The following is a 19,897-nucleotide window of genomic DNA, read 5'->3' on the forward strand; positions in this document are numbered from 1 at the left end:
TATTGAATAATAGTTTCAATATCATCAAACACATCTCAATATATGGTATATATCAAACCATCATCTAACACATCATCTCCCAATCGATTACGAGATGATATTTTGATTATTTTTATTGTTGATAACACTGTCTCTACGGTAGCAGTTGCAACAAGTAATAACAATGTTAACTTTAAAAGAAAATATATCAAATGATATAATCGATCTTTATTCGATTGGAACATCATTTTAGCAAGCTCGCTAATCCCTGCAGCCTTATAGAACTGATTGTTACTTCACATGTCAAAAATAAAGTTATGAAGTTGATACTCAAGATACATTAAATCCATCTATAGCTCAAAATTCTTTATTTCTTAAAATCAAGAAATAGAAAATTGATACAAAGTGAATTTAATAAAGATTAGTGAATACAATCTCTAGATAATCCCTTGATTTTCCTCTTCAATGACAATTTCTTGATGAATTTAAATTTCTTGAGTATTTGATCTTCTAGAAGACGATTTGATGTCTTGAGATTTGATTTGATGTCTTGATAAAGTTAATTCGATGGGTTAACACCTTGATATCGAATTAAACTTCAAAATTTGGAAAGAACGCGATGAACTTCTTGAATCGCGCCTTGAAATTTGTTATCTTGAATTTGATGAAGAACACGATCTTCTTGAATTTGATTTATTTGTTGAAGAACATGAACTTCTTGAATTTGATGAAGAACACAATCTTTTTGAATTTGATTTATTTGATGAAGAATGCGAGCTTCTTGAATTTGATGAAGAGCACAATCTTCTTGAATTTGATTTATTTTTTGAAGAACACGAACTTCTTGAATTTGATGAAGAACACGATCTTCTTGAATTTGATTTGTTTGATGAAGAACACGAACTTCTTGAATTTGATGAAGAACACAATTTTCTTGAATTTGAATGAATTTAAGTATATTTGAAGAAGAACACAATTAATCCATTGAATCACGCCTTGATCTTCTCGAATTTGATGATTTTGAAGAAGAACGCCTTGAATTGCGCCTTGGACTTCTTGAATGTGACTTTAGAGAAAAATTTTGAATTCTTCTACTTCTTTGCTTCAGTCTTCTTTGTTGTGTTTTTTTCTTGGTCATCTGCCCCTATTTATAGCTGAAGGATGCAGATTCCTACCATTTTTATTTTATGAGGTGTCACAATTTGATTGGCTCCTCCTGCTTTATTTGGTGATTATCTTTCATTAATCACAAGATTTGATTTTAAATACTAAAAATATTAGTATTTTCTTCTATTTGATGCAAGATTTGATCTCAAATACTAAAAATATTAGTATTCTCTTCCAAGTTGTGCAAGATGCAATCTTGATTTAAAAATCTTGATTTGATCACAAAATATATTAAAATATCAATTAATTAACTATTTATTTTTTAGGAATTTAATGTTCCCAAAAATAGCTAATTGTTTTATTGATATTTAATTATTTCGTACTTACCATATTTGAAGGTTGACAAATTTAATTGTCTACAAATGCCCCCTCGAGACTTATTCACAAATGATTTTTTTTGAGTGAATAAGTCACGATAATTTACTTGCAGCAATTTCTTTGAGATTTCACGAATGCTCAATTCAAATTTAATTCCCTCCAAATTTTCTTGCATCCATATTTTCTTCTTCACCAAGTAAGCGAAAGATAGAAACTTTTATTTCCCCTTCATGCATCTTCTTTGGATGAAATTTTTTTTCTACCTTCTATTCATATCCATCATCGAAGCGACGGATCATTGAACAAAAAGCAATACGAGACAGTACACTTCAATTATTTGGCGAATTTCATTACATCAAATGATATTGGAAGTGTACTGAAGACATTCTTTGTAAGGGTGATCATAGGCTTCAGGCAGTGCAAATATACGACCCCGTGTATGCTTCATTATTCACATTCGATCGAGATTCCAATATTATGAAAATATTTTGAGAAGCATGGTGTCCACTCAATAATAAACTATTGACTTTTACATTGTGAACCATTTACATATTCTTTGTTGGGCCTCTCCATCGTCGGACATCTATATGATGAAGTCATTCAAGGTGCCAAAGAATTCACCAGCATTGATGAAACAGATATTTGAATTTTTTTTTTCAATCTTGCGGCTGCACATCACATACTTCGAGAGATTTCGAAAGGTGGGTCAGGTCCAATCAACTCAAGATGGTGGAAGCGCATAATTTGAAGGCTTGGTGATTTGAAGAAGTGAAAATAATTTAATTTCTTGAAGAGACAATGAGGAATATTTTTCAGTGTTCAACCACTTCATAAGATTGAGGAAATACACTATGATTGAAAATATTTCTCCTTTCGATGATGACGTTATCAAGAATTTGAACACGTCAAGGATCTATCTTGAAGTTGCCTAAAAAGACTTGAAGTTTTTTTTTTTTTTTTGATCTTTTGATTGTGTTTAACTTTCACTGAAAATATAAGACATATTAATATTTCATGTGAAAAGAAAACAACAAGTTCATGACTGTACTCAGAATATATCTAAGTTGCCTACATACCCAATATAGGGATCAAGTCATAACGTAATTCAAAAATTTGATTGTTTGAGATGGGGGGTGCCGTGCACAGTTTATACTCATGCGAGCCAAGAGTATATATTTCTTAATCACCCTAGACTAGGTGGGGATTTAATATTTTAACCACATAAAATACCATAAGTGGGAGAAATACAATTTAACCACATGAATTCACTATTGGTGGGGACATAACATTTTAACCACATGAATTGACTATTGGTGGGGACATAATAGTTTAACCACATGTAATACCTTTGGTGGAGCACATAACAGTTTAACCACATGTAAGACTTTTGGTGGAGCACATAACAGTTTAACCACATGTAAGACTTTTGGTGGATACCGTTCACAGTTTATACTCTTGTGGGTCAGGAGTATTGGTGAAATACTCATCATCTTTCTTGAAAATTTCTGTTTCTATTGGTCTGTGATACTCTTGAGTTGGATGCCCTTCTGCTCCACTTGTAATTATGCTCAACTTTATGTCATAAGCTCGAGTAGCAAATTCTTCAAATGTCTTTGGTTGGATTCCTTGAAGGATATATCGAAGTCCCCAATGCATACCTTGGATGCACATCTCAATTGCAAAAGATTCGAACAATCGATCTTTGCAGTTAAGGCTCAAATTTCTCCATCGATTGATAAAGTCAATGACAGTCTCTTCTTTCCATTGTCGTGAGTTTGTTAGCTCAATCATGCTAATTACTCGTCGAGTACTATAGAAGCGATTGAGAAATTCTTGTTCTAGTTGTTTCCAATTATCAATTGAGCATGCCTCCAGATCAGTGTACCAATCAAATGCATTCCCTTTTAGTGCACGAACAAATTGCTTGACTAGGTAATCTCCGTATGTCCCAGCATTGTTACACGTTTCAATGAAATGAGCCACATGTTGCTTTGGGTTTTCTTTGCCATCAAATTGTTGAAACTTTGGAGGTTGATAGCCATTTGGCATTTTTAAGTTATCAATCCTTTGTGAATATAGCTTGGCATAGGTGAGAGATGGCTTGGAGCTTCCGTCAAATTTTTTTTTGATAGTACCCATGATGAAGTCTTTTAACTGGTCCATGGAAACTGACTCATCAGATGAAAAATATAAGTCTTTAGTTTGTTAATTTTGTTTTTTCTTCAATGATGACTCAGTTTCATCATTAGTTTCATCTTCTTTGTCCATGTAACTTGTATAAGTATGATTTATCTTGTCCATCAACTTCATAATTTGGGAGTCTCGTTCTTGAACATGTTTTGCAAGTCCCTCAATGGCCTTTGTCAAGTTTTCTATTTGATCTTCTAGAGTTGTGTCATTTGTCACCATCACGCTTTCTATGTGAGAGTTCGGATGAGTCTCAAGGAAATGGGTTGCCTCCGAAGATATTTGTAATTTCTTGGACATACTTCTCGTGATGACTTCAAGACTTCCAGTAGACTTCATTGCAGAAATCTTCATGCTCGAGATATTTTCATTAGTAGACATGGTGGCTTAAAACTTTTGGTGAAGAGAAAAGATGAAGGGATGAAGGGTAGAGATGGTCCCACTGGGCGTGCCAAAATTTGTAGCTCAAAATTCTTTATTTCTTAAAATCAAGAAATAGAAAATTGATACAAAGTGAATTTAATAAAGATTAGTGAATACAATCTCTAGATAATCCCTTGATTTTCCTCTTCAATGATAATTTCTTGATGAATTTGAATTTCTTGAGTATTTGATCTTCTAGAAGAAGATTTGATGTCTTGAGATTTGATTTGATGTCTTGATAAAGTTAATTCGATGGGTTAACACCTTGATATCGAATTAAACTTCAAAATTTGGAAAGAACGCGATGAACTCCTTGAATCGCGCCTTGAAATTTGTTATCTTGAATTTGATGAAGAACACGATCTTCTTGAATTTGATTTATTTGTTGAAGAACATGAACTTCTTGAATTTGATGAAGAACACAGTCTTCTTGAATTTGATTTATTTGATGAAGAATGCGAGCTTCTTGAATTTGATGAAGAGCACAATCTTTTTGAATTTGATTTATTTGTTGAAGAACATGAACTTCTTGAATTTGATGAAGAACACGATCTTCTTGAATTTGATTTGTTTGATGAAGAACACGAACTTCTTGAATTTGATGAAGAACACGATCTTCTTGAATTTGAATGAATTTAAGTATATTTGAAGAAGAACGCAATTAATCCCTTGAGTCACGCCTTGATCTTCTCGAATTTGATGATTTTGAAGAAGAACGCCTTGAATTGCGCCTTGAACTTCTTGAATGTGACTTGAGAGAAAAATCTTGAATTCTTCTACTTCTTTGCTTCAGTCTTCTTTGTTGTGTTTTCTTCTTGGTCATCTGCCCCTATTTATAGCTGAAGGATGCAGATTCCTACCATTTTTATTTGATGAGGTGTCGCAATTTGATTGGCTCCTCATTATTTATTTGGTGATTATCTTCCATTAATCACAAGATTTGATTTTAAATACTAAAAATATTAGTATTTTCTTCTATTTGATGCAAGACTTGATCTCAAATACTAAAAATATTAGTATTCTCTTCCAATTTGTGCAAGATGCAATCTTGATTTAAAAATATTGATTTGATCACAAAATATATTAAAATATCAATTAATTAACTATTTATTTTTTAGGAATTTAATGTTCCCAAAAATAGCTAATTGTTTTATTGATATTTAATTATTTCGTACTTGCCATATTTGAAGGTTGACAAATTTAATTGTCTACACCATCAAAAAGAAATCAGGTGGAAAAAATTGAGTAAACTGGATCAAATTTCTCATGTCCCATTCAAGCATAAAAGACATTTCGTTTTCCAAAAAAAAAAAATAAAAAAATATGAGCCAATACAAAGCATACTGTCAAATCTATTATAGTCTAAAATAAATTTATTCTTATCTTATTCATCAAAGACCGTCCTAATCAATATAAAATTAAATCAACATTCTAAAATATATTATATATATAGTACTAAGTTTTTTTTAAAAAAATTCAAAGGGGAGGTTGCACAATTAAATTTATATATAAAAGATATATTTTGTATGTATATAGTACTAATTTTTTTTATAATTTCAGGGAGGCGATCGCATTCTTTCGGGACCATGTAGGTCAACCACTGCATGTTGCGAGTAAACACATAGCTACACCAAATATCAGTGTTAATTACATTAAGATCAAGGTTTCGTTTGGACATGTAATTTAAAAACGTTTTTAGTGTTTTATAAATCAAGAAAAAATTAAAGTATGTGTTTGGATAAAATTATTGTAAATTGTTTTTTAAAAATATTTTTTAAAAATTGTTCTCCAAGTATAGTTTTTACAGAACACTTGAGATGTGTTTTTAGATGTTTTATAATTAAACTATGGAAGACAAATATGAACAACGTTACTTTCGAAATGTTAAAAATGTATTTATAGAACAGTTGTCTAAACATATATTTATTCTTAAAACAACTTTTAAAATATTTTATAAAAACTTTTTTAATTTTTTTTTTTTACAAAAACGTTTTATAAATAAATGTTCAAACGGAACCAAATTTGACACATAATGTCACGTCCCGGAACCGAGCCTAGTTGACATCGGCGTTGTTTAACAATTTAACATTGAAACAATAAGCCTCGTAGTACAAATCTTTCCAAAAACCAGTCTATTTCATAAACCATAACTGTTTTTTTACAGTGAAAAACACAAGTGCGGAAGCAATTAACGTAGTAAGAAATAAGACTGAAATAAATTCTTGAATTTCCATATCTTGAACTTGATCACCAACCCCAAAATACGTGTTGTTCATCATCTTCCAACTCATCTTCGCCCGTATCTGGGGAGGAAAGTAAGGGGTGAGTGTTTTGGGAAACACTCAGCAAGTGGGGGCCAATCGTACACACAAATATCGAATATATATACATGATACGAATTCAATAGGAGTCAAGACAGGAGACAAACAGAATACGAAACAAAGAATCAAGACATATCATAACCGAATCATAACTTATACATGGCACTGTTATTCATCTCGTTAATCTTGGCTACTGATCAGTCCCTAATTGTTACTCCTCTAAGGGGACGAGGCCTTAAACGGTTATTATAACCCACCGCATCAGGGCCTTATCATATCATGTTTTCGGAATTTCCTTACCATTTCTTAATTTGAATCCTAACAGTGCATTTCAAGATCTCATTGCATAACAGAGGAATCGTACAGAACGAAACATGAAACAAAATCAAAGGACATGAAACGAGGAATGTACGATCGAGTTTTCAAAACAGGAACATCATTCTTTTAAAAATATATTTATTCATATCTTATCATAATGACCATGGGCTTTTACTGGTTTTGGGCTCCCTCTGGGGCCTTTTCCTGTAAACGGGCTCCCTCTAGGGCCTTTTCCCACGCATGGGCTCCCTCTGGGGCCTTTTCCCGTAGACAGACTCCCTTTGGGGCCTTTTCCCTCACAGGCTTTTCCTAATGCGCCATTATTCAAATCAGAATCATCACAAACGAACATATCACATGGATATCAATTGGAACGAAAATAACAGAATGAATCTGAACAAAGGCTTAGCAAAGGAATGCATAACAAATCATAAGGTACTTCAAAATGAAGCATAATAAAGGATTCACGTGGAACGAAAAATATACGGAATCAAAGGACATAAAACAAAAAGTGTACGATCAAAACTTTAAACGGATACTTGGTGATTTCAAACAAGAATAAGCCCAAACAAAGATTTCGATGGTTTTTTAGAATAATGCTTAGAGAATCAAAATTAACAAAAAGAATCCAATAGAAACAAGACTCAATGATTTCCATCGAATTGAAACAAAGATGACTTAAAGAAACAAAAACCCACTTACCTTATTTTCGGATTTGTATGCAACAAAATTCAGTCAACTTGCAGAAGTATTTTCGGAATATTGAACCGTCGGATCAACCACAAATTTTGTCAGCGTTCATAAGGATGTGAAAAAGATTATGAACGGTGAAGATCGGCTTTGAAGATCAGTTGATACCATTTTTGGTCGACGAACTAGAGTCGCTCCCTTCTCGACTAGAATCTGCCACGTATTATTGTGAAGGACTTTTACGTATATCTAACCGTTGGATTGAGCTAAAATTTGGATATGTTATTCAAAACATGTGTGGGTATAATAGGAACGGTAGAGATGGGATTTAAAGCAATTTATCGATAGGAATGACGTTTTCTCTGCTGCTGGAAATTTCAGGATTTGGACAGAAACTTGGGTAGTGCATATGCTCAAATTTGTGTGTTCTTTTCCATCAGCTTAATCCCCTATTTACAGGCTTCACATAGCTGCCAAAGGCCTCCTATTAACAGTCATTTATCTTCCATAATAGCCATTAATCTCCATTACCATGGATGTTACAATGGCTGTTACAATTCTCCATCATTTTCCATTACTATGACTATTACTATGGTTGTTACACCCTCTCCCAAATCAGCTGCTTGTTTTTTTGAATTCCATCGGTTGGGGAGGTGCTTCTGAAATTTTGAGTCTTCACACATAAAGTATTCCAAAATTTATTTCATTTGATTTCAAAGATCAAACCTCACCAAGAGTGTTGTGTCTTTAACATAATAATGATATACCAGCCAAAAGAGACACTTCTTTTGCAAGTTGGTTCAACTATCTCCGATCCTATATATATAAACATATGCACGTAGAAATTGAATAATCAATCAACCAACCAACCAAAGTTTTGCAGAGAAAACCATAATTAATATATATCCAGAAATGGAACCAAATTTGTGTTGCATCATCCTTGTGATCATATTAGCTTCCCTTTTAGCATCAAAACCTTTTCTTCTTCTCAGAAAACAAAGACAAAATCGACCCCCAAGCCCATTTTCACTGCCACTCATAGGCCATCTCCACCTCGTCAAAGAGCCAATGAACCGCACCCTGGAAGCTCTCTCCGCCAAGTATGGCGACATCATGCAGCTCCAGCTGGGCGTGCGCAGAGTCCTGGTTCTCACCTCTCCATCCGCCGTCGAAGAATGTTTCACCAAGAACGACATAGTTTTCGCCAACCGCCCTTCCACCCTTTCCACCAAACACTTCAGCTACAACAACACCACCATCAGCATCGCCCCCTACGGAGAGCATTGGCGGAACCTCCGGCGTATCGCTGCGCTGGAGATCTTCTCCCCGGCTAGAATCGCCGTGTTCGCGAAAACCCGGAAAAGGGAACTCGATCTGCTTCTCGGAGAGCTTCAGCGTGATTCAAAGCTCGGGGGTGGAGGGTGGACGAGGGTGGATTTGAAGTCGAAGTTCATCGAGCTCTCTTTCAACGTGCTTTCCATGACCATGGCTGGGAAGAGATACTACGGAGAGAATGTGGGGGATACGGAAGAGGCGAGGAGGGTGAGGTTCATAATGAGGGAGATGCTGGAGCACAGTGGGAACACCAACTTGGGTGATCTTCTGCCATTTCTGCAGTGGGTGGATTTCCAGGGTTTGGAGAAGAGGTTCGCGAATCTGATGGGGAAACTGGACAGGTTCTTGCAAGATCTAGTGAATGAGCGGAGGGAAATGGCGTCGAAGGAGAAGGAGGAGTGTGGTGGAAGCCATGAGAGCTTGGAGAAGACGATGATCGGTCACTTGCTGTCGCTGCAAGAAAGTGATCAGGCGGAGTATTATACAGACGAGCTTATTAAAGGGATTATACTTGTAAGTAATGTATATACTTAATTCTACTCTTTAATTAATTAATCTCAATGTTTTCAATGTTCAAATGGATATTGTTAGGAATTAATCCGAAATTTGGTATTCCGAGAATTCACCTCGCAAGCAAACAAGAATAATAATCCCAGAAACACCGATAAAACCAACGCACACAGATCAAACTCAAACACTCACGCGAAAACAATAAACAACGCAAGTATTTACGTGGTTCGGCAATGAATTTGCCTATGTCCACGGGAGAGCAACACAACCACTTTATTAATCACTAACAGAACAATCCAAGCTCAAGAACAGAGCTTATTACAGAGATAGACCAGAAAACTCTTAATGATAGATACAGACACGATTCAAGCTATTGATACTTGAATCTTCCCGTCACAATCTCCGCCCAAGTTTTCTCCTCCGAAATCTCTCCTTCTTCTCTCTCAATGTATTCTAAAGAATTTGATTTTCTGTTATGTTCGTTGTGGCCATCTTCCATCTGCTTATATAGAGAATTACACCGACTTTCATCTTGGGCTTTAGGTCAACAGTAACTTACGACCCAATTATAAAGTCAACATGGTCCAGCCCGATAAGCCTTCATTCATCAGTCTGATCTGCTCTCGCACTTCGATCTGCATCGATCTGCCTGCAAGCTTCCAGCTTTACGGAAACTTCATCTGACTTCTAACCAAGTTACAATACTCGAGCAATCTATCTGCATGAACTCATCCGAAGACTCATCTGACCATCACATCGATCTGATCCCAGTATTCGATCTGGACCATGAACTCATCTGAACATCGAGCTGATCTGATCTGTACTATTCGATCCGATCTCATCTCTATTCCCATTCAATCTGATAGAAGCATACTTCAACAATCTTCACCTTGATTCTTTCAGGTTGAATGTTGCTCTCCATCCCCCCTTGGCTAATTCCCAACCACCGCATTAACTAAGTCCAAACATTTCTTGAACTTAGCATACGGCAGTGACTTTGTCATAGCATCTGCAGGGTTTTCTTCTGATGCTATCTTCACAAGGATCACATCTCCTTTTTCAATCACATCTCTCACGAAATGCATCTTCACATCTATGTGTTTCGATCGTTCATGATAGACTTGGTGTTTCGTCAAGCGTATTGCACTTTGATTGTCACAATGTACTACAACTTGATCTTGTTTTACACCCAACTCCACTATCATCCCTTTTAACCACAATCCTTCCTTTATGGCATCAGTAACAACTATGAATTCTGCCTCAGTGGTAGAAAGGGCAACCACTGACTGTAGATTTGACTTCCAGATGATCGCTGTGCCATAAAAGGTGAACACATAACCAGTCAACGACTTTCTAGTGTCTAAGTTCCCAGCAAAATCTGAATCCACATATCCAACTACCGGATCAATCTCATCTTGCTGTTTTTCAAACTTCAACCCCAACCCAGTTGTGTTTATGAGATATCGGAGAATCCATTTCAGAGCTTCCCAATGATATGTTCCTGAATTAGCCATGAATCTTGACACCACACTGATTGTGTATGCCAGATCAGGCCTACTACACACCATTCCATATATGAGACTCCCCACTTCACTAGCATATGGAATACCAACCATCTTCCTCTTGTCTTCCTCACTTTCAGGTGACTGATTCGCAGATAGCTTCAAATGTTGTCCCAGAGAGGTCAAGACAGATTTTGCATGATTCATGTTGTACCGCAGAACAACCTTCTTCAAATAGTTCTTCTGACTTAGATGAATCTCCTGCCTTTTCCTGTTTCTCACTATGTCCATGCCCAAAATTCTCTTCGCTTCACCCAGATCTTTCATCTCAAACTCTGTGTTGAGATGTTGTTTCAAGGATGATATCTCTGTCCTACTTTTACTTGCGATCAAGATATCATCAACGTAAATCAGTAGGTACAAGATAACCTGCCCACCATCCTTCTTCAGATAGACACATCTGTCATATTGACTTCTCATAAAACCAATACCAATCATGAACTCATCAAACCTTTTGTTCCACTGCCTCGAACTCTGCTTTAGCCCATACAATGATTTTCTCAGTAAGCAGACTTTGTTCTGGGTTTTTTGATGTATGAAGCCCTTTGGTTGTTCCATATAAATAGTTTCTTCCAGGTCACCGTGTAGAAACACAGTTTTCACATCCATCTGCTCAAGATCCAAGTTGAGCTGGTTCACCAGTGCTAACATAATTCGGATGGAACAATGTTTGACCACTGGAGAATAGACCTCATTAAAATCTATCCCTTCTACTTGACCAAAACCCTTTGCAACCAATCTTACTTTATACTTGATCTGATCTGTACCAGGAGTTCCTTCCTTCTGTTTATAGATCCACTTGCATCCCAATGTCTTTTGATGCTTCGGTCTGTCTACTAGCTTCCAGGTTTGATTCTTCTCAAGTGAGTTTATCTCTTCATTCATAGCTTCAATCCACTTGTTTTTCTGTTTACTCGCCATAACTTCATCATATGTATTCGGCTCTGAATACTCCACCTCCTCAGCTACTGTCAGCGCATACCAAGCCAGATCAGCTTCACCAAACCTCTTAGGAGCTCTGATCTCCCTTCTGGTTCTGTCCCTTGCAAGATTATAAGTACTTAAGTCCTCTTTTGGATCACTCGCTGTCATATCATCATCTTGCATCTCATCTGAATCTTCATCTGGCACAGAAGACTCCACCTCAATCGGTAGTTTATCATTCACACTGATCTGACTGTCCTTTCCATCTGTATTCATTTTATATCCCAGTTTGGATTCATCAAACTTCACATCCCTGGTGTTGAAGCACTTTGGACCTCTTGACTCCAGGTTCCAAACCTTATAACCCTTCACCCTATCTGGATACCCAATGAATATACATCTGACTGCCCTTGCTTCCAACTTGTCCTGTTTCAGATGAGCATATGCAAGACATCCGAATACCCTCAAGCTTGAGTAGTCTGCAGGTGTTCCACTCCATTTTTCCATTGGTGTCTTGAAACCAATCGCGCTGGATATTGGACACCTATTGACCAAATAGCACGCAGTAGATAATGCTTCTCCCCAGAAGGACTTAGGTAGAGAAGCATTGATCAACATACATCTGACCCTTTCTAGAAGAGTTCTGTTCATTCTCTCTGCCAAGCCATTTTGATGTGGAGTTCCTGCCACTGTTCTGTGTCTGGTAATGCCTTTCTCCTTACATAACTTCACAAACGTATCTGATAAGTATTCCAGCCCATTATCTGTTCTCAGGTGTTTAACTCTTTTATCACTCTTGTTCTCAACTGCCATCAGCCATTCTCTGAACTTGTCATATGCTTCATCCTTGGTCTTTAAGATGAATATCCATACTCTCCTTGAGTAATCATCTATCAAAGACATGAAGTATCTGCCTCCACCATGAGTTTCTGTCCGAGAAGAACCCCATAGATCTGAATGAATGTAGGCCAATGGTTGCTCAGTTGTGTGACTTCCTCGACCAAATGATACTTTTTTTGATTTCCCAAGAGCACAACTATCACATAACTCCAGTGATTCAATCTTATCTCCACCTAACAGACCCTGTTTAGACAGCTCATGTAATCCCTTCTCACTTACATGTCCAAGCCTCAGATGCCATAGCTTGGTTCTGTCTTGCTGTTCCTGAATACTTGTTGTACTTCCAATATTCGTTTCACGTTGTAGTACATATAAGAGGTTTCTTTTGACAGCCTTCATAACAACTAGAGATCCTTTTGACACTGAGATACTTTCTGCTCCTGATTTGAATGAATATCCCTGAGCATCAAACGTTCCCAATGATATCAAGTTTCTCTTCAACTCAGGCACATACCTCACCTTGGTGAGTACTCTGTCGATCCCATCATGCATCCTTATTCTGATATTTTCAGAGCCTTTTATTCTGCATGACTGATTATTCCCCAACAGTACCATGCCCTGATCAGCTTCTTCCAGCTTTTCAAACCAAGATCTTATAGGACACATGTGAAAGGAGCATCCTGAATCCAGTATCCACTCGTGGTTTTGATCACCTTTAGAAACCACCAATACTTCTGCTGAGTCATATCCATCTGTAGATACGGCCAGAGTACCATCTTCTTTGGGTTTTTCCTGCTGCTTCCCTTTCCTTTCCGGACAATCTCTTCGCAGATGTCCAACCTTCTGACAAGCATAGCACTTCATATTACCCAAGTTTCTGTTCTGGTATCTTCCTTGACTCTTCGATCTGGACTTTGGCCTGTATTTCCCACTGGATGTCCTCTTATCACTTCTGCCTCTCGCCGTAAGACCTTCTCCATGTGATTCAGTATTTTTGTTTGACTTTCTCTGAAGTTCCTTGGATTGAATAGCAGACATAACTTCTTCCAAGGTTATCGTCTGTTCTCATCCATACAGCAAAGCATCTCTGAAATTTTCATATGCTTTTGGAAGAGCATTCAGAAGTATCAAAGCCCGATCTTCATCCTCTAGCTTTACTTCAATATTCTCTAAGTCATCCAATATCTTGGTGAATTCTTCGATCTGGTCTTCAAGGTTCTTCTCATCCTTAATCACAAAGGAATACAACCTCTGTTTCGCGTACAGACGGTTAGCCAGAGATTTCGTCATGTATAGATTCTCAAGCTTAAGCCACACAGCCGCTGCAAATTCTTCTCTGGCTACCTCCCGAAGAGGTCTATCTCCCAGACAGAGAATAATTGCACTGTGTGCTTTCTCGAGTAGTTCATCCTTGTTCTTTATATCATCAGACATCTCCTCCTTCCTCTTAAGAGCTTCCACCAATCCTTGTTGTATCAGAATTGCCCGCATCTTAATTCTCCAGAGCGAGAAATCGTTCTTGCCCGTGAACTTCTCGATATCAAACTTCATTGATCCCACCATCTTTACTTAGTTTCCCACGGACGGCGCCACTTGTTAGGAATCAATCCAAAATTTGGTATTCCGAGAATTCACCTCGCAAGGAAACAAGAACAATAATCCCAGAAACACCGATAAAACCAACGCATACAGATCAAACTCAAACACTCACGCGAAAGCAATAAACAACACAAGTATTTACGTGGTTCGGCAATGAATTTGCCTACGTCCACGAGAGAGCAACACAACCATTTTATTAATCACCAACAGAACAATCCAAGCTCAAGAACATAGCTTATTACAGAGATAGACCAGAAAACTCTTAATGCTAGATACAGACACGATTCAAGCTATTGATACTTGAATCTTTCCGTCACAATCTCCGCCCAAGTTTTCTCCTCCAAAATCTCTCCTTCTTCTCTCTCAATATATTCTGAAGAATTTGATTTTCTGTTATGTTCGTTGCGGCCATCTTCCATCTGCTTATATAAAGAATTACACCGACTTTTATCTTGGGCTTTAGGTCAACAGTAACTTACAATCCAATTATAAAGTCAACATGGTCCAGCCCGATAAGCCTTCATTCATCAGTCTGATCTGCTCTCGCACTTCGATCTGCATCGATCTGCCTGCAAGCTTCCAGCTTTACGGAAACTTCATCTCACTTCTAACCAAGTTACAATACTTAAGCTATCTATCTGCATGAACTCATCCGAAGACTCATCTGACCATCACATCGATCTGATCCCAGTATTCGATCTGGACCATGAACTCATCTGAACACCGAGCTCATCTGATCTGTACTATTCGATCCGATCTCATCTCTATTCTCATTCAATCTGATAGAAGCATACTTCAACAACTATGCTGATTGAAAATAAGGTTTGCTTAATTAATTCAAAGTTCAAATCTTAGATTGAGTTGTACTAATTAGTGTCAACAAGAAACGGAATCATTTATGTCTTCTATTAATTTAGATAATTACATAAGTTATATTACAAGGTTTAAGTATTGCTCTAAAATGATATTAAATGCTAAATATGAGGAGGACAATGCTATAATTTGGGAAAACGTCAACTCTAAGTTGACCACATTAAGTGTGGTTAAATGAGCTTACTCACTATGTTCTCTTTTGCCAAATTTCAAATAAGATTTTTTTGGTATGCGATAATTATAAAAATTTTAACAAAATTTTAAAACAATTTTTTTTTAACGTTAAACTCATAATAATTAACAAACCTGTTTAAAGTTGTAAAACTTAACATATGGTGTTCACGGTTCTCACATTTCACATTTTTTTAAACCTTGCTTTTAAGTTTTAAGTAAATAAAAACTATTTGTGATCCTGAAATATTTCAAATCACCATGTAATTGTTTGTTATTGTGGACCATCGTAGAAATGAAGTACTATTTATTTAGTAGAAATAACATTTTTGGTTCGTTAACTTTTGATTTTTCACAAATATAGGTGTTATTGGTGGCGGGAACAGATACAATGTCCATAAGCATGGAATGGGCAATGGCACTACTACTTAACCATCCCGAATCAATCAAGAAAATCAGATCAGAAATCGAAGCCAATGTCCCAAAGGATCGACAGTTAGACGAGCAAGACCTACCAAAACTAACCTATCTACAAAATGTAATAACCGAGACGTTGCGCCTATATCCACCCGTGCCATTTCTCATACCTCACGAATCCTCCGAAGATTGTGTAGTTGGTGGCTACGACATATCAAAGGGCACCATGTTGTTAGTGAACTTATGGGCCATTCATAGGGATCCAAGATCGTGGGAGGATCCCACCAAGTTCATCCCCGAAAGGCACGAAACAGGCCGGAAGCAAGATGCAGGGTTCATGCTGCCTTTTGGAGCCGGACGTCGTAAATGCCCCGGTGGAGGTATTGCCACCAGGGTTCTCGGGTTGACCCTAGGGGCGATGATCCAGGCTTTCGAGTGGGAGAGGGTCGACGGGGAGCCGGTGGACATGACAGAAGGCACCGGCTTTAGTATACCGAAAGTTAAGGCCTTGGAAGCTGTATGCAAGCCCAGGGAGGCCACAATGGAGTACTCTTTCATTTAGTCATTGTCTAATTTTCTTGCATCTGCATACCTTATGGAGTAATAATATTAACCTTTCATTATTTTTATTATTTCATTGGACTGAATGTTTGGCCGGCACCTATATTGACTATGTCAATATAACAATATATATTATGGTTCATAATATATATTTCAGCATTGAACTGTAATAATTTGTCTGTATTATTAAGGACACTATTTGCTTAACACTTTTTAATTTTTTCCAGCTCTTAAATGTAAGAAACAAGTATAATAAACTCATGTGCCGCTCAGAAAAAGCCACGACCATGTCAAAATCAGCATTTGAAATTACTTCAAAGTTACCAGTCAAACTTAATTTAAATAAAATTTGAGCCCGAAAACAATGAACTGTCAAGGACACATTAATTTGTATATAAATGCAATTATCTTGTGATTCTCAAAATACCAACAAGTTGTCTCTAAAACACGAAGAAATGAGCGCCGGACAGCTATCGATGGACGGGATTGAAGACAAGATAAACAATAAGGCAGGAATTTAAATCACACTCAGTGATCATTAAGTTTGATTGTTTTTTTTTTTTTTGGCTCCTAAATTGCATGGAATTTGGTTTTTGTAGGAACAAGGCATGTCTTCAACCTTGGTTTCGAATGGTTGTGTTGATTATAAAGGGAGGATTGCTGATAAACAGTCCACCGGAGGATGGAAAGCTTCCCCTTTCATCATAGGTTTGTTCCTTTGCGATACGATATTATTGTCGAAATCTTAAGTGTAATTAATTTATCTGCAACAGTGATCAATATATCCATATATTAAGTTGTCCATGTCTCCCAAGTTCTTCTATATACTACAAAGGATACTTGAAATCATGCTGTTGTAGTAGTAGAGCTTGGGCCAGGGCGGCCATCCCCAAGTGCTAAATTTTTTTTATGAATACAGTCAAGCCACTGGCCTTATGTACTTTTTCTTGAGTGCAGTAAATGAGGTGGCTGAGAGGTTGGCGTTCTTTGCAATTGCTGTGAGTATGGTGCCCTATTTAGCACGTGAAATGCATCAGCCTATCCCCAATGCCGCCACACACGTAACAGATTGGATTGGAGCAGCCTATGTTCTTACATTGCTTGGAGCCTTTCTTGCTGATGCATATTTGGGCCGTTTCCTGACCATCATGATCTTTTCTTGCATCTACGCTGTTGTAAGAACCAACAAAACATAAATCTTTTCTTTATTTACCGGCAAACATTTAAACTTTCAAATCTAGTTAGCTTATTCAAGAATTTGATACCACTCCCCATAAGTTCATTATTAATCCTAGTTATATTTGTAGTACTATATAATATTTGTTCTGCATCAACTTCACAAGAAATAACTGTAAAATGACTTAAAATTTAAGAAAGTCTCTCGTTTAAACTCACGGATGGGCTTCTCTTTAGGAAACGAAACTGTTCTTTGTACTGCAAAGGACAGGTTGATATAAAGAAGCTAAAATAAGTATGTGGCTTTGTTTTACAATATAAGTCAATCTTTAAGATGCATACACCAGTTATTAATAATTAATTGAAGCCGTTGCCTTCGCGGTCCTCGATTTCTCATGTCTAATTCGCATGCATTTGTAGATTTATCAACAAGTTTCAGATGCTCTTCTATCTAATTTACTGGTCTTCTGCATTGCACCAATGTTTAATTCATTATAGTTTCGTGTTTTCGTATCAGGGAATGGTTTTGCTTACATTTTCAGCCTCCATAGACAGCTTAAGACCACCTCACTGCACGAAAAAGCCCTGCATTCCAGCGTCCACCAGCCAAACAGCCTTCCTATACTGTGCCTTGGCGCTTATCGCCCTTGGGACCGGAGGCATCAAGCCATGCGTCTCCTCCTTTGGCGCAGACCAGTTTGACGAATCTGATAGAAATGAAGCACATAAAAAATACAGCTTCTTCAACTGGTTTTTCTTTGCCATAAACATGGGAGCCCTTTCAGGGATAACCCTTTTGGTGTACATACAAGTGCGGTTCGGATGGACTTGGGGGTTTGGGGTTCCAACAGCGGCAATGATCAGTTCAATCTTTATCTTGGTTGTTGGTTTGACAAAGTATCGGTATCAGAAGCCGATGGGAAGTGCTTTTACACGATTTGTTCAAGTGATTGTGGCTTCTGTGAGGAATCATGTTAGAGGCGTCGAAGTGGGGCGAGGAGATCATCTGTATGAGGTGAACACCAGAGAATCTGCCATATTTGGTGCACGAAAGCTTGCTCACACGGAACAATACAGGCAAGTACTTATTCAATGTATTGGAATATTGGGTGGTATTTCACAATAGTTCTTGCTAAAGACTTGTTCTTTTTCCTTGTAAGGAAACATAATTCTAATAATAAGCTAAATGCAATCTAACTATATCATTTTACCTGCAGATTTCTTGATAAAGCAGCTGTGATAACAAACCCGGAGTGCAACACCAAGAATCAATGGAGACTCTGTACTGTAACACAAGTGGAAGAATTCAAATCTTTTGTCCGAATCCTACCCGTTTGGGCAACAACAATCGCCCTCGCCATCTCCTTTGCGCAGCTCTCCACGTTTTTCATCGTCCAGGCCAACGTCATGGACAGAAAACTTGGACCTCATTTCGAAATCCCGGCAAGCTCCACCCCGGTTTTTAGTGCCATAAACGCATTGATATTGGTACCTATATACGAAAAGCTCATCGTCCCATCTCTCCGTGCCAAAACAGGCCATCCAAGAGGGATAACCTCCCTCCAGAGAATGGGTATCGGCCTGTTTGTCTCCATCTTCGCCATGGTTTCAGCCGCATTGGTTGAAAGAAACCGCAGGGGAAATCATTCCGCCGTCAGCGTTTTCTGGCTTTTCCCACAATGTTTCCTCATCGGGACAGCAGAAGTATTCACATACGTGGGACAACTCGAATTCTTCTACGACGAGGCTACGGATGGGACAAGAAGCATAAGCAGCGCCATGTTTCTGTGTGAGATTGGGATAGGAAGCTGGCTGAGTACCGCCATTGTCAAGATCATAGAGAAAACTACAGGAGGGGTGAAAACAGGGTGGCTGAGGGATGATCTCAATCAAAGCAGGCTGGACTATTTTTACTGGATTTTGACAGGGATAAACTGTGTGAATTTCTTGGTGTATGTGTGTGTAGCGAAGTGGTACAAGGGGAGAAATGGAGGCGGTGGGAGTGTGAGAGATGAATCGGCCGGCGAAAGTGATGATAAGGTGGAATTTCGGAGTGTCGTGACATTGATTTAAGTTAAATTCATGATTGTAACAAGGGAATTAGAGTAACAAATGATTTGTTTTGGTGAACTTGTTTTAAGCATGCTTCATTTGCAAGTGTTGACCTAATTGTGAACTGTTATAATAATTAATTCCCCCGAAAGAGAAGTCATCAAGTTCAGCTGCACTAAAATATTATTTGTTATTTATTGCCCATACGACGTATGCATGCGAGTTGGTAAGGTCTGAGGTGGCGTGTGAAGAAATTTTCCGACGTTGCGGGTTCGATATTCGTGTGAACATATTTTCTACTAAAATATTGTGGGGTAACTCTGGAGTTTGAGTCATGTTGTACTCTCCTTCGGGTTCCTGCCTACTCGCGCACATCCCTCAATTTAAATTTTGCACGGGCAAATGGAACCTCGTACTCATGCGGAGGGGTCTCCTTCAAGGTCAACTTTTTTTAACGAAAATATTATTTGTTCG

The 19,897-nt window shown here is 37.7% G+C and overlaps 2 protein-coding genes across 2 annotated transcripts; both read left to right on the forward strand.

The window, feature by feature from the left end:
- The first annotated feature begins 7,892 nt into the window (after positions 1 to 7,892).
- On the forward strand, positions 7,893 to 16,370 carry LOC140875393 (cytochrome P450 81Q32-like). The gene is made up of 2 exons (XM_073279057.1): positions 7,893 to 9,251; positions 15,582 to 16,370. Exons 1-2 carry the CDS (start codon positions 8,316 to 8,318, stop codon positions 16,194 to 16,196), a joined length of 1,551 nt encoding a protein of 516 aa, XP_073135158.1. The 5' UTR covers positions 7,893 to 8,315; the 3' UTR covers positions 16,197 to 16,370.
- Positions 16,371 to 16,650: 280 nt separating this feature from the next.
- On the forward strand, positions 16,651 to 19,444 carry LOC140865749 (protein NRT1/ PTR FAMILY 8.1-like). The gene is made up of 5 exons (XM_073270494.1): positions 16,651 to 16,704; positions 16,795 to 16,903; positions 17,153 to 17,370; positions 17,889 to 18,448; positions 18,589 to 19,444. The coding sequence occupies exons 1-5, from the start codon at positions 16,651 to 16,653 to the stop codon at positions 19,442 to 19,444; spliced, it is 1,797 nt and encodes a 598-aa protein (XP_073126595.1).
- The last annotated feature ends 453 nt before the right edge of the window (positions 19,445 to 19,897 follow it).

Source organism: Henckelia pumila, chromosome 1, assembly GCF_033568475.1.
Source record: "Henckelia pumila isolate YLH828 chromosome 1, ASM3356847v2, whole genome shotgun sequence".
NCBI classification, from domain to species: domain Eukaryota; kingdom Viridiplantae; phylum Streptophyta; class Magnoliopsida; order Lamiales; family Gesneriaceae; genus Henckelia; species Henckelia pumila.